Source organism: Pollicipes pollicipes, unplaced genomic scaffold (genome assembly GCF_011947565.3).
Source record: "Pollicipes pollicipes isolate AB1234 unplaced genomic scaffold, Ppol_2.1 Scaffold_5724;HRSCAF=6776_pilon_pilon_pilon, whole genome shotgun sequence".
NCBI classification, from domain to species: domain Eukaryota; kingdom Metazoa; phylum Arthropoda; class Thecostraca; order Pollicipedomorpha; family Pollicipedidae; genus Pollicipes; species Pollicipes pollicipes.
This window is the reverse complement of record NW_023596746.1, coordinates 1,085,025-1,108,651: the sequence shown is the minus strand read 5'-3', so window position 1 is coordinate 1,108,651 and position 23,627 is coordinate 1,085,025. Positions and strand designations below refer to the sequence as shown.

At 59.7% G+C, this 23,627-nt stretch overlaps 1 protein-coding gene across 3 annotated transcripts in view; it reads right to left on the bottom strand.

The window, feature by feature from the left end:
* Positions 1 to 312: 312 nt before the first annotated feature.
* Positions 313 to 23,627, bottom strand: part of LOC119102440 (cartilage oligomeric matrix protein) — a 42,727-nt gene continuing 19,412 nt past the window's right edge. The window contains exons 4-23 of one of the 3 annotated variants that reach the window (XM_037225803.1): positions 15,282 to 15,429; positions 14,149 to 14,262; positions 13,381 to 13,545; positions 12,065 to 12,223; positions 11,562 to 11,681; positions 10,149 to 10,357; positions 9,489 to 9,746; positions 9,080 to 9,184; positions 8,396 to 8,503; positions 7,795 to 7,821; positions 5,929 to 6,097; positions 5,399 to 5,576; positions 4,600 to 4,881; positions 3,737 to 3,858; positions 3,053 to 3,140; positions 2,543 to 2,726; positions 1,911 to 2,024; positions 1,502 to 1,625; positions 1,154 to 1,277; positions 313 to 533 (exon numbers count right to left, since the gene is read on the bottom strand). In XM_037225803.1, the coding sequence (XP_037081698.1) occupies positions 524 to 533; positions 1,154 to 1,277; positions 1,502 to 1,625; positions 1,911 to 2,024; positions 2,543 to 2,726; positions 3,053 to 3,140; positions 3,737 to 3,858; positions 4,600 to 4,881; positions 5,399 to 5,576; positions 5,929 to 6,097; positions 7,795 to 7,821; positions 8,396 to 8,503; positions 9,080 to 9,184; positions 9,489 to 9,746; positions 10,149 to 10,357; positions 11,562 to 11,681; positions 12,065 to 12,223; positions 13,381 to 13,545; positions 14,149 to 14,262; positions 15,282 to 15,429 (2,808 nt within the window). In that variant the 3' untranslated portion in view covers positions 313 to 523. The remainder of the gene's footprint in view (positions 534 to 1,153; positions 1,278 to 1,501; positions 1,626 to 1,910; positions 2,025 to 2,542; positions 2,727 to 3,052; positions 3,141 to 3,736; positions 3,859 to 4,599; positions 4,882 to 5,398; positions 5,577 to 5,928; positions 6,098 to 7,794; positions 7,822 to 8,395; positions 8,504 to 9,079; positions 9,185 to 9,488; positions 9,747 to 10,148; positions 10,358 to 11,561; positions 11,682 to 12,064; positions 12,224 to 13,380; positions 13,546 to 14,148; positions 14,263 to 15,281; positions 15,430 to 23,627) is intronic. The other 2 variants (XM_037225804.1, XM_037225805.1) reach the window with 2 other exon arrangements.

Below are 23,627 nucleotides of genomic sequence, written 5' to 3'. Positions count from 1 at the left end.
GGTTTTCTTCAAGGGACGTATCGGATTTTAAACATAAAACTCTGGTCTGCCTTTGGATAGCCCAATAGATTTCGTTGGCCAGAGCAAATGGTTAGCTTTTGCTTTTATATCAACAAAAACTCAAACGCACGTGCTATTGAGCGAAACGAAAATGCGCGTGCTTGTATGTTATTAGGCTTTGTCGTAAGGGCATCAAATCAGAACATGTTTTTCGCCCTTCAGCCACCGTGTGAACATGCAACATCTATAAACTCATAGGTCACCGTGGCTCATTTCAGGCAGCCAGCTCTACGAGCGTCCCGACATCCACGGTAGTTCTTGTAAATTATATTACCAATGAAATGACAAACAGATTAGTCTAGGTCATGTCATCGGGCACATCGTCAGGCGATACGAAACAATACGAAAAGGAAGCACAAAAGCACGGCTCCGGCCCGGGTCCGAGACCGTCCGTGACCAGCTCCCAGCGCTGTGCATCGGTTTGAAGACTAAGCCGGTGTCGCGAGGACGACGATGAGTTGCTTCAGACGCGGCTGGAAGACGCACTCGTGTTATGGGACCGTGACGCACCCACTGCGCCAGGTGCGCTTCGGTGTCGGGGGGGGGGGGGGGGGGGCAGTGTTATGGGATGCCGCGCAGGGCTCCAGGCTCTCCCGTCGTGCGACGAGGCGAGGACACGGACAGCTCGCGCTCAGTTTCGCCCTAATCTCCGGGACGCTCGCAGCACGCGCGAAAGGCGACGGGCGTATACAGCTTCCCAGGCGTTTCGAAACAAGCATTCGCCGTACCTTGACAGGAAGAAGCCAACAGATGGCTTCAGCTGGGGCCTATACCAAAGTTCCTAAACCGCCCGGATGCTCGCGTAAGCGACGCTCAACGCCAAATCAACTAGCATTTTGACTAAAACGCCCTAAGATGACCGTTCCTAAGGCGCTCGTCTAGACATACTCGGCTTACAGCGACCTGGAATCACCAACGAAGCAATGCACTTACACGAAGCTACCTATCCTCTTGAAGTCAGTCGGCACTGGTCCTCGAAAGCTCCGATTAGTGCAGAGATACATCGTGACAAGGAGACTGGAAATGGTTGACACCACATGAGAAACACCGTACATCGAACGCAGCCACGAAGACGCCCCGGCAGCTGGCTCACTACAAGAAGGAGGGGGGCCGGGTGCCCAACGGGCCACCCGGGGCAGACGCCTTGGTGCGGTCCACGTTGACCTGAGCCTGCAGGTGCGGTGGCAGCCGCTCGTACACCTCCTCCGGCACGTCGTCTGAGGAACACGGCAACGCGGTCAGGAGGACGGAAGCTGCCGGGCACGAGCAGATGCACTCCTAATGCAATGGTGGTTCTGGGCGTCACGCCTAACGAAAGTGATGTGTCGGACCAGAAGCCTTTCAGCAGCGAGCTGTTATTGTGTTTCGACAGGCGGTTGTCATGTCCCGCGGAGGACGAAAATGCCTCCAACACGGCGACAGGGATGGAGTGTCTTCTTACCGTTGCACCTGTACACAAGGTCGGACCAAATGATCATCTCTTGCGAGAAGCAGAACACCCCGATTCGGCCGCCTTTCAGCGTGTTGTCGTAGATGTTGCCCGAGTCCGCCACCAGGTTCTCGCCCTGCAACACGCGCAGTTAACGTCGAACGTGGTCACGTGGTCACGGTCACGTGATCACAGCAATACCGGACGCAAGACCAGCGGGAGCCGCAGCGGGATTTCTTTCCAGATCCGGTATGACGATAGAGTCGGTTCATTTGTGCCGAGGAAGAACCAAACAATGCAGCATTTCAACCGACAGGATTGGCCGTAGCGTCTCCCTGGTGCTAACTGTGGTTGTGAGCTACGCCAGCCTGGTTCCGACCCGCGCGCGATTTCTGCGGCGGCGCGACGAAGAGCGGCGCACCTCGTAGATGCGCAGCCGGATGAGCCCGATCTGAGGCCGGTGCAGCAGCAGCCAGCGGTAAGCCGTCTTCTCCTTCCAGCCGACGTTTCGCGGGTCCTTCCAAAGCAGCGTCACCTGGACAACACGGCCCGCGTTACGACACAGCGGGGGGCCGGGGGGGGGGGGGGGGGGGGGGCACAAGCTCGGCCAGGTCGGCAACGTGAACGGTGGTTTTCGCAGACCAATTAATTTGTCAACAGATTGGTGCAAGCAGGTATTGCAGGTGTGATCTGGAATCCCAATACGACATTCTTCAAAGGAGTGTGTGCTTATCATCGTTGCCGCATCTCAACCTGCTGCTGTTTAGTTATCATTTGACATCATGCGAAACAAACAAGGCATCGGCCAACGCGCGCATCAACGGAGGCTGTACGGCCCCCTTTGCGAAGGGAACGACATGCTGGATCCGATCAAACAGTGGTAGGAGAGCCACCGCAGAAGTGGTGACGTCACGCTGGACCAGCCACCGCAGAAGTGATGACGTCACGCCGGACCAGCCGCGCGCCAGTGACGCGGCTCCTCATCCTGCCTCCTGCCGGCTGACGGCCGACCCTGCTGCTGCGTCTCCGCTGCAGCTCAGCGGGGCCGCTGACCTGGTCGAATGTGTCGCCCGTGTGCCAGAGGGCGTTGCGCATCATCTGGCCGGGCCCGGTGTTGGAGTTGACCACCTTCAGCTGGATGCCAGGCTCGGCTACAGCCCGGAACGGCGTCGCTTGCCAGTAAGTCTGCGTGTTCTTCTTCCACATGACCGTGTAGAACTTCTTGTTGTCTTGATAGCTGGGTGGCACAGGGGATGTGAGAGATGGCGGGCAAATGCGGAGGCTTTCAAAAATAATTGAGAGACGCGCTGAGACTTCAAGCGAATTCTTGCTACACAGCGGCCTTGACGCGGTGAGAGCTTGACGCTTGACGCTACTTCAAGCTGTAGGAAAGTTACGCCATGGCGGTCCTTGGGATAGCGCCCCACAGATCGCGTCGCTGTGCGATCTTTCGACACGACCTTTGAGCTTGACGGATCAAGTGAGACTTGGCCGTAGGTCCTAGTGAATTAAATTTTCGATGGGCATGTTGTATGCAGTGGTTGCTAACAATAAATGCATTACCTGAACACAAATCCGACATAGTCGTCATCTATCTCCGTGTCGACGAAGAACGTGCCTTCAAAGTCCACGCCTGAGAACTTGTGGAACCCTGGAAACACAGATAAATCTCACATCACTCAAGCTTCCAACGACAATTGCAAAAGGCATATCACATTGCAACAGCAGCTTTTCCAGCACCTATTCTAAAACGCACAAGACATGACAGCTCGGTAACCCATTTTTCAGCTAGAAAGGTGAGCGGCTTACATTCAACCTATTCCTTGGAATCGAGAAAGAAAAGAAACAACGTAATCGAAAAGAAATAGAATGAGCCGAAAAGGAGCATATTGTCAACTGCTGCGTTAGAGGACGAGTTTTGGTTGGAGTGGGAGAGGAGAGTACAGCCTCACCAACTGCTGCATTAGAGGACGAGTTTTGGGTGGAGTGGGAGAGGGGAGTACAGCCTCACCAACTGCTGCATTAGAGGACGAGTTTTGGGTGGAGTGGGAGAGGGGAGTACAGCCTCACCAACTGCTGCGTGAGAGGACAAGTTTTGGGGGGAGTGGGAGAGGAGAGTGCAGCCTCACCGACTGCTGCGCTAGAGGACGAGTTTTGGGTGGAGTGGGAGAGGAGAGTGCAGCCTCACCAACTGCCGCGTTAGAGGACGAGTTTTGGGTGGAGTGGGAGAGGAGAGCGCAGCCTCACCGACGGCCAGGCCAGGGTCGCTGTTCATGGTCTGCACGATCTCGGCCCCTTGGTTGTAGATGACCCAGTTCGGGTCGATCTGGGAGTCGCCGAACGGGTCCAGCACCACCGTCTGGTATGTTCTGGAAACGTCGGTGAGAACGCAGATCAGACGCGGCACTCTGACTGACGGCCGCGAGATCGAATGGGTCGGGACATACTATCACGTGTGGTTTGATTTCCACTGTAGCTGACGTCAGAGATCGAGACATCGGCTGCCATAGCAGCTTCACGGGCAGCAAAATAGTCAATAGTCGGCCAGCCCGCGATCCAACGCGTTGGACGGATTTCTTTATCATGACCGGTGCTACCGGTGTTGTACTTGAAGGCGCCGCCCTCTAATAGCAAATGTTCGACGGCTGGTGTTTGCACTTCATCCATAGTTCGCGCTCGCACTGCGAATAAGCTGCGAGGGCTCCTGAATATCTTTCGGAATCGCAAACACAAATACAATAAAATGAGACGAAAACGCTCATGAAATGGAAGAATGCTTAATCACAGTTGGTCAGCACAGGAAATTGCAAAGGGGCGTCAGTTTGGAACTAAAATATGTTTGAGACTCGCTGTGATTTACGAGTTTATTTCTATATGACGCGAAGAACATGAGCCTGGCTTACTACACCACATAATCTTCAGAAATGATCAGACTATTTCGCTCACGTCTCTTGCCTTCTGACGTTCAACGCGCCATACGCCATGCGTAATCTCGCGGCGCTGCCGTCCCGGCCCACCCGACGGGACTAGCGCGAGCTGCCCCACCTCCACCCTGAGGCCAACCCGAGCCTCCCCGCTCTCCGCCTCGCCTACCGGCGTCCAACACTCACCTGAAGTCGGTGGAGTAGATGCGCGAGTTGTTGGGACAGTTGTCGTACTCGTTGGGCACCTTGTCGCCGTCGTTGTCCTTGTCGCAGGCGTCGCCGCGGCCGTCTTTGTCCCGATCCTCCTGACCCGGGTTTTTGATCAGCACGCAGTTGTCGCTCACGTCCGGCACGCCGTCGTTGTCGTCGTCGTCGTCGCAGGCGTCGCCGATGTTGTCGTCGTCCGAGTCGACCTGGTCGGCGTTCGGCACATCGGGGCAGTTGTCGATGTTGTTCTGGACGCCGTCCCTGCGGCCCGGCACAGATGTTTGACCTCGCTAGCCGAGCGCGTGGAGCGCGGGCGAAACGAGACAAAGTTCGCGGGGTGAGAAACGAAACTTTCAAATGGTTTGTTGTGTGCCAACAATGACTCGTTTTATGCCAATAAATTTGTATGTCAAGAACGTCTTATACCAATGAAATTCTAAGTGGGTGGCTGTGAAAGAAGACAGTCACCATGCGTTTTTGTATCATGTATCAGGCTGCATTAACGACACGGTTTCCTGTTTTGTTCCGTGAGTGACGAAAACTGGTCAGCTTTCGACTAAGCGACAGCAGTAAGAAACACTTGAGTCTAATCCGAGTGAGCGAAGAATGACTTCCCTTCCGATCTCAGCACCTCGCCTCTAACGACATCTGCCATCTTCAGCGGCCAGAGTGTTAACTCAAACGAACACCACACTCAGAACATCACAGATGCTTTCCTATTTCTCCCACGGACGCTTACTCGGAGGCGCGACCAGCCGCCGCCGCCCCTCCCCCTCACCTGTCCTTGTCGTCGTCGGTGTCGCAGACGTCGCCCACCAGGTCACGGTCCTCGTCCTCCTGACCCGGGTTGGAGGTGGTCGGGCAGTTGTCGCATACGTCACCGAGACGGTCGTTGTCCGTGTCGCGCTGGTCCGGGTTCGGAATCTTCGGGCAGTTATCGCGCTCGTTGATAATACCTGCCGGGCACCGGGGGTGCACGGTTAGTCCCCAACACTGCAGAAGACGGCCGGTGTCTTGGGGGCGAGGCGATGGCCACACCCGGCCGTCGTCGCTGGACGTGCGGGCATTCGACTTCCCTTGCTCGCATTTACCCCTCTACGCAGTTGAGTACATAACCGAATTAGGCGTGGATCAGCAGCGACACGGAATGTATCTGAACGTGTCACCGGCTCGAAAGCGAGTGAAAGGCACAACCAAAACATCACGAAGCTCGGGCGTGACCCGACTGCCCAGACACCGTCTCTCGCACATGACCGGCGCCCCGCGTCACCGCCCCGCCCGCGAGCCGCCGGCTACGGCGCCACTTGCCGTCGTCGTCGATGTCCTCGTCGCAGACGTCGCCCTTGCCGTCCTTGTCGGTGTCCTCCTGGTCGAAGTTGGGGATGGTAGGGCAGTTGTCGCACACGTCGCCCTGCCGGTCGGGCCCACCCGTGTCCGTGTCCTGCTGGTCCGGGTTACCGACCAGCGGGCAGTTGTCCTGCAAGGGCCGGCGGCAGTCAGGCGGGCCCGGCGGCGGTCAGGCGAGACCGGTGGCGGCGGCGGCAGGCTAGCAACCGCGGCCCGCGCGCCGGCCGCCTGCCGGCTTTAGTTGGCACGCCTCGGCCGGCAGTGCTGCCAAATCTTAGCCCGGAATTTGTTGACAAAACGGGATTGTTGCCTGAATGTTTTACCATGCGTTATCATCGGTTTTACTTCTTCTTCAATGCTACCTGCATCCATGGAGGTAGCGCTTTCATTACGTGCATCTAGGTTTTGATTGCAATGAGTGCAAATGCTGCAGATCAATGCAATCATCAGTGACGTTAACAGTATGACAATTTCACATCTACCTACATTTTCATAACCGAGAATGAAAGCCAGCGTTGAATTCACGTCGCGCAGGACAATTTGGACCGAACGTAGGACACCATCGTGTAAAGGGATGCACCTTAGCATTTATCAAGCAAGCTTATTAGGGAGACAAAGAATAGCATGTTGCATAGCAAATACACACATTTGTCATATCTGTATGAGCCACGGACATTACCGGTAAGAACTGCCTATGCATAGGAACCAACAACAGACCACATAAACACACACACACGCACCGCCACCTATTCACAGTCTGAACAGGCATCGCAGTTGTCAAAACAGCTCTTTGCACAGAGGGATACACGAGCTCAAACCTCCTGGTGAATCAAAAACAACACAGACCGACAAGCGAGCTAACCTCTCACACGGTACACACGCACGAGCACGCCACCACGGTAAGCACATCCCTGCCAAGAGCACCGGAGTTAATCACAAGACGCCTCGAAGCGTCAGCTGCGGCAGGCACACTGTGGCAGTCAACAGCCGGGCGGAGCAGCCAGCGGGAGACCTCTCTCGGTCACAGACCGCGTGCAGCAGGCACACATACACACAGGGGCGCCGGCGCCTCCGCCGCGCTCTTTCAAGGCCGGAAGGCATGTGGCAGTCGGTGGCGGCGCGGAGCTAGCGCGCGCGCTCCTGGACACCCGTCTGGTGCGTGTTCTTTTACTGGTGTTTCGTTTCGCTCTGCTTCGTGTTTTATCGCATCCTCCCCCCCGCCTTAAATATTACGTTATCTTATCTGTCAATTCAATGTCCGCAACACCGAAATGTCTATGTACCCGCAATGTTAACAATTCTTTGCATATTCCTTGGCTTGAATTTACCGCGATCTCCACCGTATAATGGCGTTATGCTTGATTGTAACCTGCGCAGCGTCCAAAACAACAGCATTCTTCTCTCTACCAAATATGCCCACGCTACCGAATTTCAACACGAATTTCTTTACGAGCACGTAATCCAGGCAGCACTTCAGAGCATACAACCGACCATTTTGAAATAACGAAATGTGTGCGCGAACATCAGTACATGAATCGGACGTCGGCATCCGTTCTACACAGGACATTCGCTTCGGTTTAGCATTAAAGCTTACCGCCACGGACCCTGGTGTAACAAAGCGCAAATTTTCCCAATTCGTTAATCAAAGTGCCTTCAGGGAGCGGTTGTAACGGACACGGTGCAACAAGCCACGCCCATCGGCGCATCCAAACAACCAGCAGCCAATGGGTGGCGTCCCTGCAGCCGGTGAGCCGCACAGCCTTTGTACAAACAGAAGCACAGAGCACGAAGCGGTGTGGAGCCGCGCCGTCAGGCTCTTCCGCTTACCCAGCCTGGCATGGAGCTGTTGTCCGGCTAGAAGAACGGCAGCGGCAAAGGTCAGCCGACCCATTCATCACGTTCACGCGCTACGGCACTGTCGACGGCATGCCTAACCTGCAGGCCTACCCCAGAGCTCAGGACTAGCAGGAGCGAGGAGGTAATATGAATATGAAACTGGGAGATTGCTATGTAAAAGAGGAGACAGAGGAAAATGACGTTGGGAATGGATAGCGTTAACATGCTTTTTGCTCAGAGATCAAAGATCGTAATGTTCAAAGGACATATTTGGATCAGAGTCAAAGCTAACCCGTGACACACTTGGGAGGGAGAGCCCGTACATATCTCTAAAATGGACAGCGTGAGCCCGTACCCAAAGTGGCATGAGTCCCGGAGTCTCTACAATAGAAGACGAGCCACTGCCGTCCGTGCTAAACCCCTACGTGTTTCGCTTCACCATGTGCAAGCCTCAAACGCAAGCAAATCACTACGAGCGTCTAATTCACACGACACTACCCGTGGCGTAGCGGTGATGTGTGGTTACGTGCCGTGCGTGTGCCTCTCCCGCTGGCTGCAGGTCAGGTCAGGAGCCGGGTCAGTGGCGACGTACCGGTCCGTTGGGCACGCCGTCTCCGTCGGCGTCCGGGTCGCACGCGTCTCCGATGTTATCCCCGTCGGCGTCCTCCTGGCCGGAGTTGGGTGTGTAGATGCAGTTGTCCTGCGGCACACGGGCCGTTCGTGACGGTTATGAGGGACCGTGCAGCACCGCGTGAGATCCGGACATTGGACGTGACGCCAGTCAATTGTTACATGATTTCATCCGCATACAACTATTGTGCATGCAATCAAGACTGATCTGGAACACAGCAGAAACTGGCCCTGAGCCACAACATGAACTGGGCTGGAGCCACAGCATAGACTGGCCGTGAGACACAGCGTAAACTGGCCCAAGCCATAACATAGACTGGCAGTGAGCCACAGCGTAAACTGGCCCGAGGCACAGCATTAACTGGCCTGAGACACAACAAAACTGGCCGCAGCACAAGCGCCGGCAGCAGTCAGGGAAGAGCTCAACGCGTGTCCTAGTGGCGGCTCATGACACTGTCTCAGTCGGAGGCAGAACGCACGGCGGCGCCCGGGCCTGCAGCGCCGGGGCTTGCCAGTGCCTGCCCCGGAAATGAGGGGGGGGGGCGGGGCGACCGACGCCCGACCTGTGGCGCTGGGGTCCGCCAGTGTCGGCTACGAGACGGGGGGGGGGGGGGGGCAGCCGACAACGGCGCAGCGCGGCACTGACCTGCACACAGCGCCGGTCCGAGCAGCTGAGGCTGATGTCCGGGAAGCCGTCCAGGTCAGTGTCCGGCGCGCACATCTTACCGTTGCCGGCCCACCCGATCTTGCACTGGAACAGAGGGGCGGAGGGTCGTGTGAGAGACCTTGAACCCACAGCTGTCCACGCGCACTGACTTGCAGCTGTGATATGTACGCTTCAAGGGACACCCCAAGCTTTCCGGTGGCGCCTAGTTAGCATTGCGCTGGTTTGTTTTCCTTCCTGACAGCCGAAGGTTGCTGAGCCTGAAGCGTAAGTCAAGTCACTTCAGTCAACTCAGCATGACAGTGAGACCGAAACACTGTCTCCGACGAAGCCCTTCCGCTCGGAACGCGCGCTCGACTTCCGCCGGGCCTGGCAGCCCCTCTGCGCTGACCTTGCAGATGTAGCGGTCGGAGCCGTACGGCTTCTCACACTCAGCGTTGCCATCGCACTGCGTGCCGTCCGGGCAGAGGCCGGGGCGGTTGCGGCACCCGACCGTCTGGTTGCCCACGAAGCCCTCGATGCACTCGCCGCAGTAGAACGAGCCCTCGGTGTTGACGCACTGCGAGTTGGCCACGCAGCGACCCTCCTCGCACTCGTTGATGTCGTAGCAGCGCTGATGGTTGTAGCGCGCGTACTCCAAGCCCACTCCCTGTTTGGAGGGGTGGAAGTTATGATAACCCGGTTGCTAACGGTGTGTCATACGTTTCTTTCTGGTGGGAAACCTTCATCTTTTCCACTTCTTCACGCGTTTGAGAAGAAACTACGGGGGAACGATGCAAAACCTATTTGATCATGAAGAAGTGGTCTTGAAGTCTTGAACTCAAGGTCAGAAGGAATGCATGTAATACCAATGGATCTAATGCGCAATGGCAATAATGTTAACACAAAAACATGCACACGAAGAAATACAACTGAACCGGGTAGTTGACATATTGAACGGTAACAGTTAAGCTATTCGAACACGAGTGAGCTCCTTCCCCAGAAAATGCGAAAAACATATAAAGTTGGCGAATGACGCCTGCAGCCTCCCGCGTCGTCGGCCGCAGCTCACCTGGACTCCCTGGCTGCCGGTCATGCCCGGAGGGCAGGGGCCGCACCGGTAGCCGCCGGGCAGGTTCTGACACCGTACCCGCGGGTCGCAGGGCAGCGCCCGCGCGCACTCGTCAATGTCGCGGCAGTCCACACCGTCACCCTCGTAGCCCTCCGGGCACGGGCCGCAGCGGTAGAACGGCGAGTTGGGCATGTTCTGACACTGGACACCTGGCGGCCGAGTAGGTAACTGAAGGTAGCTAGGTGGCGCTGATAGCGCAGTCTACAACTCGGGCGGCTGATCCAAGCGATCGGCTGATTCGTATCGGCGGAGCATGCATCGCCAGTGAAACCAGCTGGAGACGGGGCTGCCACCCTCGTTACATGTCCCTCTGTGACGGCGCTCGCGGCGCGCTCATTGGGGGTCGCACAGCGCACATGCAGGGCCCGTCGCCAGCTGTTATACGATACACGACGCAGTCGTACGGAGGCCGGAACAGGTGCACATCTGCATCATCCCACCAGTTTAGCGTGGGCGGGGCAAGTGATTGACGCTGTTCGTAGCTTGAGTCGTATTATTCAAATCGGTGCGCTGTAGCACTCTGCCTTTCTCCGACAGCGGGCGCCATCCGCTGACGATGTCCTCGCACGATTCACGGCTGTGATAATTGAAATAGTCCGCATCATGTTTCGACGTTCATAAAGGGTAATTTGTTGTTCGGATTAGCAAACACTCGTGGATTCTGTGAGCAGACAAGTAACCAAATAAAGCATTTTAGATGGTCTCTGTCATCAACCTGTTTTCCCTTCTCATTGTTTTTCTCCCCCTCTTCATCTCGTTCCCCATATCCTTCTATCGGCCCAGTGCAGCCAAGACATATCAATGTGCATGTGGATGGCGGAGAATGTCAGGCAGGCAGACGCATCTTAGAGGTTGGAGAAAAAATACGCTTTTCTCTAAGCAGTTCCCTATCGCGTCTTTTATTTATCGGACAGGCTATTTCAGAAACTGTGCCTCTCTGTTCATAAATTTCCGTTCAGTGCCCATTTTTTACTTATGTGGAAGGCTGTATCATATTTTCGCCTTCAGACTTTCATTGTCTTCCCGCGACGACGGAATTGAGCAGCCTCTGTCCGACGCGCTGCATGCAGTTCGAGCAGTGCTGAAACACGTTCGACTAGACGACCACGGGATTTGCGCATATGGTGGGTTGTGACAGCCTTTTGCACCAGCTATTCGATGGACCGGTCCACGACTGCGGCATCGAGGAGTGTGCCTGTTCCCGTGATCACCTTCACCTGCAACCGCTCCTCCCAGCATTTAACCCAGTGATCCCCGCGCTCAGTGTGTGTGGGGGGGGGGGGGGGGGGAGGGGAGGGTGACATCGATGAGAGGTCGTGACCCGTGACCTGAGAGTGGGCGGACGTGACCCACCTTGGAAGCAGGGCTGGCGGTCGCAAGCGTTGATGGGCTGGCAGTCGCGACCGTCCCCGGTCATGCCCGTCGGGCACGGGCCGCATTTGGCACCGTTGGCCGTGTCGTAGCACCGCACGCCTGCAGCGGCGGCGGAGCGCAGTGTTATGGACGACTACTGCCGCACGCACTGCCGAATGTGGGTGGCAACGGGATCAACGGCGCACCTGCGTGTTAATATTACTTACAGAGTTGGCAACGTAACAATTTGTCCAGGTGTCCACCACTCCAAAGAAATCATACTTACAGCAAACTCGACCCTTTTTTATTGAACGCGCGTGATATTGGAAGGCCTGGTACTGAAGCATCCCGTTTGCATAATGCACAGCTCGTCAAAAATGCCCGACAAACACCTGCTTAATCAATTGCAACTACGCCGTTCCCACGCGTTTGCCTCCAACTGAAAGGAGTCGCGCTCAAATTAATCAACGCGACGGAGGCACTCAGGTACGAGCGTCACCCACCATTGAAGCAGGGCCGGTCGGCGCAGGTGAGGCCCTGGCGGCACGTCCGGCCGTCGCCAATGTAGCCGCGCGGACACGGGCCACAGCGCACCCCGTCCCGGTCCTCCACGCACTGCACGCCCGGGAAGCACGGCGACGGGTTGCACGTCTCCTTCCCGCCTGAAATTGCGGACGGGTCGAGTCAGGAGGTTCACAGGCCGAGGCACTGCCCGTCGCAGGGACGGGACGAGGTGACGCGGGGCTCACCCGCGTAAGGGCGGCCACCATTGCGCGAGCGGAGTAACAGGGCCACCGGATCGGTCGAGTCAGACGCATGCTCGGACCCGGTCCCTGTGCCCTCCGCCTGGCTCCAGACGTAGCTGAGTCATCGGCTGCCGGATGGTGTCCAGCGAGTCGGCCGCTAATCGGTCCTGGCTCCCTGGCGACGAGTCAGCACCGCTCACACCGGCGTCACGTGACCACCGGGCGGCGCCTCGGCCGCAGTCACGTGACCGGGCCGGGTCGGTGTCGGACCGGATTGCTGTGTACCGAGGCGGAAGCGGCTCTGCGCGGCGGGCCATGCACGGAGAGGGTCCGGCACAGGCCGCCGTGGATCGCCGTCACCGCGTCACAAGGGGGCATTCGATCGGCGGGCAGCGGCAGCAGCCTGTCCGCAACGGCGGCCGAGAACACTGGAACCTCTACCAAGTAAATTTCTGAGTGCTTCGACTGTTGATAGTCTTTTAAAGCGAACGCTGTCTGCTGTACCCGTGGGATTGCAGCATACAGGTGAATTACATTGAAATGGCGTCTTCGGGGAAGCATGGCGTGCAATTTGTGACGGCACGCCGCAAACAAATAAAACGCAATGTCTGTGGTCTCGTGGATCTAGCCAGCTGTCCAGGGAAAATTCGTCAGTTTGGCATCTGAAGGATCAGACTCCGTCAAAAGTGTTACTTTTGAGTGGTGGTAATTAGGACAGCAGCCATCACGACATTCGTGGCATTTAGCACCCAGTCTAGACGTAGTCATTTAGACCTGCACTGCTGCAGCGCAGACCAAGCACTGCCCTTGCCTCTCAGCAAGCTGCAGAGTGCAGAGTGCACACCAAGGGCGGGGGTAGGCGGCGGGGCGGGGGCGACCAATGACTTCTCCCGGCAGCACCAGCTGGCGAGATTGCGGCCGACAAGCCGGCGGAAGGACGAGTCGAGCCACCACAGAGCCCAGATAATCACAGGGCAGAGTCGCACAGAGCCACGGAGTCACGGCGCCGAGCCAGCACGCGCACGCGCCGCACGAGGCGCCACGCTGAGCGCGCTCGCGGCGGCGGGACTCACTGGGCCGGCATGCCTCGCAGTTCTCGAGCACCTGTCGGATCTTGGCCGTCTCGGAGCGCTGCTGACCCATCTCGGTGCGCAGCTCCTTGATCGACTCGATCAGCTCGGCCAGCGTCTTGATCAGCAGCGAGTCGCGGTCGTCGTAGTCATTGACCGGCTGGTCGCCTGGCGTTGAGGTCACGGGTCAAGCGAGGCTGGCACGCGAGCCGCGCGAAGGCGATGGTCGTCGAGTGACACGCTACAAGGCAGCGGCGCGGATAACGCCTGTCTTGGGTAATTGCTGCCTGCGTCGCGTGGAGATAGCGGCGAGTGAATATCTAAGATAGCGACTGACACAGGAGGACAGCGTCCTCCGTATTTAGGTCTCGTCAGGACGAGGGGTGCGTGACTGCTGCCCAGAAAACCTGATCACTGGTTGGATCGATACATGTGCACCCTGGACGGGAGGCGACGATCATGGCGACAACATTCGAAGTACGCTGGTGCTGGTGTTCACCAGACACCGGCAGCCAACCCCTCGCGGTTGCACGAGCTGCAGTTTGGCAACGACATTTTCATGCTACTTGTTCGGCGCAATTGCCAGCATTCAATTCCAAAACAAATATACTTGTCTCGCCGAGAACCAGCCAGCTCGCCGTCGCTGCCATACCCGGAGCGTCACGCGGCGGCTGTCCTGCCGGGCGACGCTAACGACAGCGCCGCTGCGCGGCTCAGGCGCCCACCGTGACGTCAGAGGACCGGCCTGCGGTCCCTCGGCCGCCCACTCACCTCGGTCCCCTGGCTTAATCACGTTCAGGGGCTGCGTGAATTGGGGGCAGTTCTGGGCCGGGTAGCGGGAGCGGCAGCGCGTGCGGCGGCGCGGCCGGGCCCTGTCGCCGTCACCTGACCAACCACAGGGGGCGTCACCGGGACGGAGGCAGCCGCCACCGAAGCGGACCGGACCGGACCGGACCGACCGGACCGGGCCGGACCGGACCGCCGGCGACAGGCGGCGCCCGCATCGTCCTCCACACCGCCAGACCAGCGGAACCCACTGGCCATGCCAGGCATGCTGTGCCATGTTTGCTGAGAGCAAGTGATGCGAAGTGACGAAGTTCTGAAACCTGCAGCGGGTTTCCTGGCCAGGCGGTGGGATGAACGAGTGCTGCGAGCGTACAGTCCAGGTGTGCCTCAAGCAACCACATTCAGTGCTCCCAACGTGTACCCGGGCCAGGACGCCAACAGTGCGCCGCGCTGAGTGTGCCGCGACACCCGCGTGTGCCACGTGCCATCGTAGGTGCACAGTGCATTCGCAGTCGCATTCACCTACCCCAGGCGTGTAGCGTTCCTGCTCATGCTGGCCGACCGAGCGGTGCGGGCCGGCGCGCCCGGCGGCCGTGCGCTCCGGCTCCGGCCACCGGGACGTGCTGCGGCCAGTACGCCGATCTCCAGACGTGCTCAGCTGGGCCGGGGTCGGCGGCGGACCGTCCGACCCTGGCCCAGCCACGAAGCGGCTACTCTCAGCAGTCTATACAGCGGGCTACGCCCCGGTCGTGCAGAGTATGTGTGTATGTGCTGATCACAGCCCCGCGTCACCCTCCAGACACCGCTCCTAATAAGCCACGGCGCCAGCTTTCCAGCGGTCGCCGCCGGGCGGCGGGAGATTCCCCGATCTCCTGTTCAATTCCTCCGAGTCAGCCGGCCCATGCATTGATTTGTCGGCGCGGTAGATCCACGGAATGATACGCTGGAAGCCGGCGCCTGCTGGAAAGCTCAGCCCCGCCCGATCTAACGATACAGAGACCTGCGCGAGCCAAGCGACATGCACTAACAGAACCGGAAGATGGGCCGCCGCGGGTGCCGCCCGCCCGGAGAGCGCGTGTCCCAGTGACGTCACGCCCCGTCCCAGTGGCGTCACTCACCGCGCTCGAACGGGTCTCGCCGCCGGCTGCGGCTGGTGATGGGCGCCTGGATGGCCTGCAGCACGTGACCGGCGCAGCCGTGCTTGTGCAGCACGCTGCTGAGGGACGTGGCGGCGTGCACGCTGGCCTCCATCCTCCGCTCCCGCATCTGACGGGCGGCAGCCATGCTCCAGTCACCCTGCATCGGCGCTCCGCCCAACACGGCCCCCGGTCATACCGGCACTCCACCCAACATGACCTTCGGTCATACCGGCACTCCGCCCAACACGGCCCCCGGTCATACCGGCACTCTGCCCAACACTCTGTGGTCATACCAGTGCAACGGGGCAAATCCGTCGACAAATGCCCCCCCCCCCCCGCATCTGACCCAGATACGCGTTGGACGGACAGTCACGGCTCAGCGATGCCGCCACTCCGGTCGACACACCCGATCACGCCGACATTCCGGCCGACACGCCCGATCACGCCGCCACTCCGGCCGACACACCCGATCACGCCGACACTCCGGCCGACACACCCGATCACGCTGCCACTCCGGCCGACACACCCGATCACGCCGACACTCCGGTCGACACACCCGATCACCGCCCGCCACTCCAGCCGACACACCCGATCCACGCCGACACTCCGGCCGACACACCCGATCCACGCCGCCACTCCAGCCGACCACACCCGATCACGCCGCCACTCCAGCCGACACACCCGATCACGCCGCCACTCCAGCCGACACACCCGATCACGCCGCCACTCCAGCCGACACACCCGATCACGCCGCCACTCCAGCCAACACACCCGATCACGCCGCCACTCCGGTCGACACACCCGATTATGCCGACACTCCGGTCGACACACCCGATCACGCCGACACTCCATCCCACGCCACCTCCGGTCATACCAACCCTCTGTCCACAGCGCCATCCCGCCCTCTGCTGTAGCACATGCGTGACATGGTACGCCCATGTTCATTGTAATACACGTGTGACATGCGTACACATATGTCCACAGTAGCACACGCGTGTCATGGGTACACACGTGATCACTGTCACACAGCGTGTGACATGCCTGCACACATGTCCACTGTAGCACACACGTGTCATGGGTACACACATGATCATTGTAACACACGTGTGACACGAGTGCACTACATATGTCTACTGCAGTGTGACATGGGTACACACATGGCTGTCACCCACGCACCCCGGCTGCTGCCTCGCATCCGTGCGAGGAGCGGCACGTGCTCCAGCCATGCTGACGCTCCGCACACTCCCCGGTGTCCGAGCAGACCCGCGCGCCCCACAACGTACTGTGTTTGGTGGAACGGCGAATCCAAACACACACTGTTGTCATTAAAAATCTAAGAACAATTTATTATGAATTCCGATGGCTGCTTGTCGTTTTCGTTTAGCCGCTGGCTCCATGTGCATTGCCGGCCAAATGCTCTCTGCTTAGACATCTTCAAGGACGATTTTGTTTGCTGTTTGCACGGATTCACCCCCTCACACGCACACCGTCATGCTCGCGATCACGACGTGTTCACTTAAGTTCACTCGTTTGTTATACACTCGTGGGTGGGCTGTTTAGAGCCGTACGTAGTCTGCGCCGACCCCAAACTGTGCCGCGTGGGTCTGTTGACCGTCGCCCCGAACCAGAGCATTACGTCACGATGCGCCGGTGCCATCATGCAGGACGACCAGTCCGGCGGGTGACGTGTTTGCAACGCCCACGACTGTCGATGAGCCGCATCGCGGGATGCCAATTACCAGATAAACTTTGTGGCGCGGTACACATGACAGAAACTGATGTTGTTGTGACGAACACGTCTGACGCATGGCATGGCATGAACTGCAGTTCATAACCACCGATGAAGAGTCAGTTCATAGCCACCGATAAACAGTTAGTTCATAATCACTGATGAACAGCCCCTAATTGGGTCTAATATCGTTCATCTGATTAACTTTAGGCTCACATAATTGAGAGGGTTAAAAGAGCAGCGCACCGGAGGCTGTCTGAAATAACTCATGCTTGCGCGAGGGAACCATAAGCATCCATAGTTTGCATGGTATGTGATCGAACATGTCATCGTGACATACAATATACGGACTGCAAGAGCTGCATCTCATGCCCCAGATCACCGGCCATAGTCTCATCCATGGCTCCTGAGCGTGGCTTGATTCATGGACTCAGAATCTGTGACATCAGTACTCCCCGTACCTTGAGCATGATCCGATCAGCGTGCGAGACAACTGAGTAGCCAAGCGCTACAGACATAGGTCACTCAACCGTCCCACGGCTCGCTCCTGAGCAGTCTGGTTCAGTCACAGCTCTCCCAGCCTGCTGTCCGGGCTCCTGAGCACAGTCTGGTTTAGCCACAGCTCTCCCAACCTGCTGTTCGGACTCCTGAACACAGTCTGACCGTTCCCCGAGCCTGCTGTCTGTACTCCTGTCCACACCCAGCCTGCCGTCTGTACTCTCGCTAGCTCCCAGCCTGGTGTCCGGACTGCCGCCGACACCCAGCCGGTGTCCGGGACGCCGCCGACACTCGACCGGCCACCTGTCGGGGCGACCCCAGCCAGACCTCGCCTGGCCTGTTCAGCCCGGGGGGCGACTCTGGGGCGGCTGGCGGCCATCACCGGCGAGGGGCCGCCACGCCGGCACAATGCCGTCATCAGCAGCGGCGCTATCACGGCCCGGGAGGTCACCGCCGGCCGTCGGCCAGCGTCACCGTCCAGCGTATCAGACGCGCGCGCTGCAGCCCGCAGATAGCGGCCACGAGCTGGCCTTCGCGGCCCGCGGCCCGGGGGCATGTGCCAGTCGACGCGCTGCAGATGCTGCGCCGGCGCTGTGCAGAGTCTGTCAAGTGCTAATACCGGTCAAGTGGTCAGCAATGCACGCATTGTTGGCTCTGGGGCGTGCTTCGATGGTGGGCGATACGGGCCGCCCCCGGCACAAGAGCGGGGCGCCGTCGGTCGCCGGCCGCCCGCCTATGGCAGTCGCGATCCGCCGGGACCAGCGGCCGGGCGGCAGGGCGGACCTGGACCGGTCTGGCGCGTGAGCAGCGGGGCCAGAGAGGATCTGGCCACGTGCCGCTCCCAATGGAGAGAGATGAATCATCGCCGGTTGTTTTGCGACATGTTTAACGGCTATGCCCATTAACGCGGATAAAGAGGGGAGAAATATGTATAACAAGAGGGATGAAGAGAGGGATAGAGAGACAGAAAGAGAGAGAGAGAGAGAGAAAGAGAGAGAGAAAGGGAGAGAGCAGAGAAGAGACGAGAAGAGAGAAGAGAGAGAGTAGAGAGAGAGAGAGAAGAGAGGAGAGAGAGAGAGAAGAAGAAGAGAGAGAGAGAGAGAGAGAGAGAGAGAGAGAGAGAGGAGAGAGAGAGCGAGAGAGAGAGAGAGAGAGAGAGAGAGAGGAGAGAGAGGAGAGAGAGAGAGAGAGAGAAGAGAGAGAGGAGAGAGAGAGAGAGAGATAGAGAGAGGAGGGAGAGAGAGAGAGAGAGAGAGAGAGCGACAACAGCGAGAGGGAGGGAGAGAGATAAAGGCAGGCGGCCGCCGCCATGTGACACATCCGACACGGACTACACGGCCGGCGGCTGGTCTGTCCGGTCACGTGACAGGAGGAGCCGGCCGGCTGGTGTGGGCTGCAGTCTCCTGGCCGATGGATTACGGCCATAAATAGGCGCAGCTCAGCCCCGATGGTCGCTCCGCCCTCGGCTGCCGGCGGACGGCGGGCGACGCCCAGATAGCCTCCCGGTGCGACACTGGCGAGATGGCCAGATGGCGTCCTCGGCGACACGGCCGGGCGGCGCGTGCGGCGCCGCGCGCGCTGCGCCGCCCGGCGTCCCCCGAGTGTCGGGCTGGGTCTCAGAACGTGGTCGCCCAAATGGTCTGCTGCGTGGCACCGCTGAGGTGACCGGGCGGGTATCTGTGTGAGACCGCTAGGATTACGTCAGGATGGCTAAATGCCACGATATAAACGGGGTCAACATCACTTACGAGACCGCTGGACAGGAGCTAAATTTGGTTTCCGTGTGACGTAAGACCGCAGGAGGTCAACCGAACTAAGCGATGTTTCCACGGACCTCTGGTCTGATACCAGCTGAGAACGCGCGTAGTCGAATGACGCTCTTATCTCCCAAAGAGCTTTAGCTACTCCGAGGCCCGGTCGTCTTATCCCGGCTATTGTCTCTCGACAGCCAGCCATCAGCATGCTGCACGGGATCTACTGGCGCGGATCAGTCTCTGATCAGTGGGCACCGCTCTGAACACACAACCTAAGACAATCCGGCATGCCAGGCAGGTGCGTGTTTTAAGGCCGCGCTAAACGGGCATAGGTATGCAATAATGAAACAATTAAACTAATAATTGTTGCTTTTTCTATGCAAATAATTTGGCTTACAGATGACAGGATGATCGTTCCAGTGATCCCTCTGAGTGAACGGGATAGTCCCTTTCGTGTCAGCACTGGGCTGTCCAGATGTTTCCCACAACCCCGACAACCCCCGTGTGACAACCCCGATGCCCCCTGAGGGTATCCTGCAAGACACCGCGGAGGTGTCCAGAGGGTATCCTGCGAGACGCCGCGGAGGTGTCCTGAGGGTATCCTGCGAGACGCCGCGGAGGTGTCCTGAGGGTATCCTGCGAGACGCCGCGGAGGTGTCCTGAGGGTATCCTGCGAGACGCCGCGGAGGTGTCCTGAGGGTATCCTGCCAGACACCGCGGAGGTGTCCTGAGGGTATCCTGCGAGACGCCGCGGAGGTGTCCTGAGGGTATCCTGCGAGACGCCGCGGAGGTGTCCTGAGGGTATCCTGCGAGACGCGGAGGTGTCCTGAGGGTATCCTGCGAGACGCCGCGGAGGTGTCCTGAGGGTATCCTGCGAGACGCCGCGGAGGTGTCCTGAGGGTATCCTGCCAGACACCGCGGAGGTGTCCTGAGGGTATCCTGCCAGACACCGCGGAGGTGTCCTGAGGGTATCCTGCGAGACGCCGCGGAGGTGTCCTGAGGGTATCCTGCGAGACGCCGCGGATGTGTCCTGAGGGTTTTCTGCCAGGCACAGCAGATGTGTCCTGAGGGTACCCTGCGAGGCGCCGCGGAGGTGTCCAGATGGTCACCCCAGCGTCACCTGTGAGCTATCCAGGTGGCCCTCTGTGTCACCATGGAGTGTGTAGGAGGCCATTGGTGATGCAGCTGGTCGGTGACGTTCGTATCTCTGACAGCATCGGTCGCGTAGGCCGGCAGCGAAAACCTTGAACTGGCGTTAAAGGCAACGCACACTCTCGATAAAAATGACGCTGTATTAACGCGATTAAAAACTAGGCTGGGTGGTCATAGACTTAAATGGCTGTTGTGCGGCCTTTCATTCAAGCTACTGGGCACGAAAGGGAGAAAGAGCGATAGAGAGAGAGAAAGCAATGCAGCTATGCATTTCATCGCCGATGTGCGCCGATGAGGAGTGTGCGGTATAAATAGTCCGGCGGTTCTGACCGGACTGTTTACACCTCCCACCGCCCTGACCGACAAACATCCGAGCGGACCTTTCAATTGCACACGCGCGGCGGCATGTCGCGCGTGATATCACTGCCGATATCCAAACAGCGGCCGTATTTATGGGAAGCGACGGCCGCGTCACGCCGTCCGGCTGACGGCAGCGATGCCATCGGATCAGATACGGGGTCGGGGCGTGCCGGCCGCGCGCCGCGCCGCGCCGCCGGGACCGGCGCGCGTGCCTCGGCGCCGCCACCGCGCCGCCGCCCGGTCAGGGTCGCCGCGCAGGGCGGACGCGTCGGCGGACCCGGCCGCACCTGCCGCAGAGCCGTCGGACCGCAGTGGCTTCTGTACGGCGGACGGTGTGGTCATTGTACGGGGCGTAGCTCGTGACGCCGCGGCGGCGGCGAGACGGCCGACAGACCTTTGCGCCACGCGGCCCGCCTACTTTGAAAGGCCGGCTGATCCGGCCGACGGTCGCCGCCGGCTCAGGCCGCCCTGGGCTTGACGTCAGCAGCGCCGGGGGCTAAGGTTGCCACACGCCTGTCACGCGCACGCAGTGTGCGCCGGTCCGGACGGGACAGCGCCGATCACGCCGGCGGAGCCACTCAGTGGGTCATCGCCGCGCACAATCTCTCTCTGGAATCGCTGTGTGGGGGAAGTGACGAGAACGCTCCAAAACGGGTTAGACCGGATCCGGTGGCGGCTGGCGGGACGGTCGCCGGCCGGCCGACCGGGCCCACCTACGGCGGCCCTCCCTCACGAGTCGACGGCGGGTGTCATCACCCGGGCGAGCGCCGCCGGCCGTCCACAGACCGAGCGGTGACCGCCCCTCCTCGCATACAGCCGGTGCGGACGCCGCCTGCCGGTCGTTGATCGCCGCAGCCGCCGCCGGCGTCACCGCCATCGGTTAGCATTAGCTGTCCGCGGAGTGCCAGGTAATGCCGACGTACTGTGCGGTCACCGTCGGCACGCTGCGAGCCATACAGGCCGCACGTCACGCCTCATCACAACCTGCAGCTACCGAGGAGCTCCCACAGACTATACAGCCGCCGCCGACCCGTGCCGCAAGCGGGGATCGGGGCCACCGCGATGATTCGTGATCAATGGGCTCCACCCGGCCGGCGGGCGCGCTGCCTTTTACGGCAAGGTCGGCGGCCGCGCGTGGGCCGGGCAGCCGGGCCCACACCCTCAGTCAGCCGCCGCCCACACCAAGCCGTCTGTCGGGCAGCGCCGCCCGCTGCCCAGCTCCGGCCGGGCAGCTGAGGGCAGCAGGAGGTCGGGCCTGGGCTGCCGGTGGCGGAGTTGGAGGGGGCGCCGCGGTGAAGGCAGGAACGGGGTATTAGGGAGGAGAGCGGGTGGTCACGCAAGTGCAACGCACGCAGTGGGCACCGAAGAGCCGTGTTTGGGCTATAAATCATTCTTTATCGCGTACAAACTGACACTGGAGACCTGGCATTTGAAAGTTATCTAAGGCTTGGTCAAAATGCCTGGCACGACGGCGCTCGTAACGTTTATATTCACTGGGCATGACGTCACGGTTGGGCAAGCTATCGGCTCTGAGCATACACTGCAACAGGTGTGTGACGGATGTACTCCTGCTTAGCGGCAGCCATCAGGTCGGCTGTTGCAACGAAGCGCTGAACTAAGTGGGTGCGATGACATAGTGCAGGGCGAATTAGCTCAGACGCCAAGGCCGACAGGAATGACGTATGAGCAGGCAACACCTTCGGATCGCTGCAGCCGCCTGCTTTCGCGTGCCGGAAATCAGTCGGTCAAATTAAAACTTGTGATTAGTTTTTCTACAATCGCGTATAAGCCTACGGCGCGTATACACATAAGCCGATGGCAAACTGAACTCATGAGATCAACAGGCACACTGGATTATCGTTACCACACCAATGCAGCTCGCACATCCACGCTTTGAACAGATGCACCCCCGGCCACTTTTGCACTTGTGCGGCTTTCCTAAAGGCACGGCTTCTCTGCGCGTTCTTCGACGCTATTGAACACCTCCATCCAGCGTGCAGTGGTTGGCCCCATTGTGGCCACCCTAAGGCCGCGCCGTTTGGCAGCTGGATGACAAGTGACAAGTGACAAGTGACGTGCCTCCTCAGCGGGAGCACGCATTTTACACCCCATCCGCACCTGTGCGGCGCAGCTCGCCGACAAACTGCGCTTGCCACGCTCTGGACGTGCTCTACAAATCAGCGCGGCGGCGGTGCCCGCTCCGCTACGGGCGGAGAGGGTGGCGCCGCCGAGGTAAGCTCCTCTCCCATTCGTCTGCCCAGGTGTCACGCGGGACGCTCCTGGTGTGCGCGTAAAAAGCCAGATGGCTGAGCACCCGCGCTCGGGGCGGGTCGCGCACGGGGCGCCTCGTCGTCCGCGCGGGCCCGATCGGAGCGCCGTTTTTGCCGCGAACACGCCGCCGTGCTCCTGTTGCTGTTCTCGTGGGGCGACCCGGAAGGTGTGAGAAATAGAGACGGAGGCTGCGGGCGGAGCTGGGGCGGGCGTTCACTCCTGACGGATGGCTTGTTTTTCCGGCGGGCGGCCGGCGGCGGCGGACCGAGCTGTGGGAGGGTCCCTGACGGGGCGCGGGCGGCGGCGGCGGCGGCGGCGTCGGCGGCGGCGGCGGCGGCGACGACGGCGGCAGCGGCGGCCGGCGGAGGACGTGGGAGAGGCCGGCCGTCGGCGCCGCGGCCCCTGTAGGCGGCAGAGGAACGCCTCGGCCGGCGAGGGCTGCTCGCTCCGGGGTGCCGGGGCGCGTGGGACGGCTCCGGAGCCGCGCCCGGCCGGCCGGCGGCCGAGCTCCAAACCCGGACCAATTACACCGCGCGGCCGCGGTCACTCCCCCGGAAATCG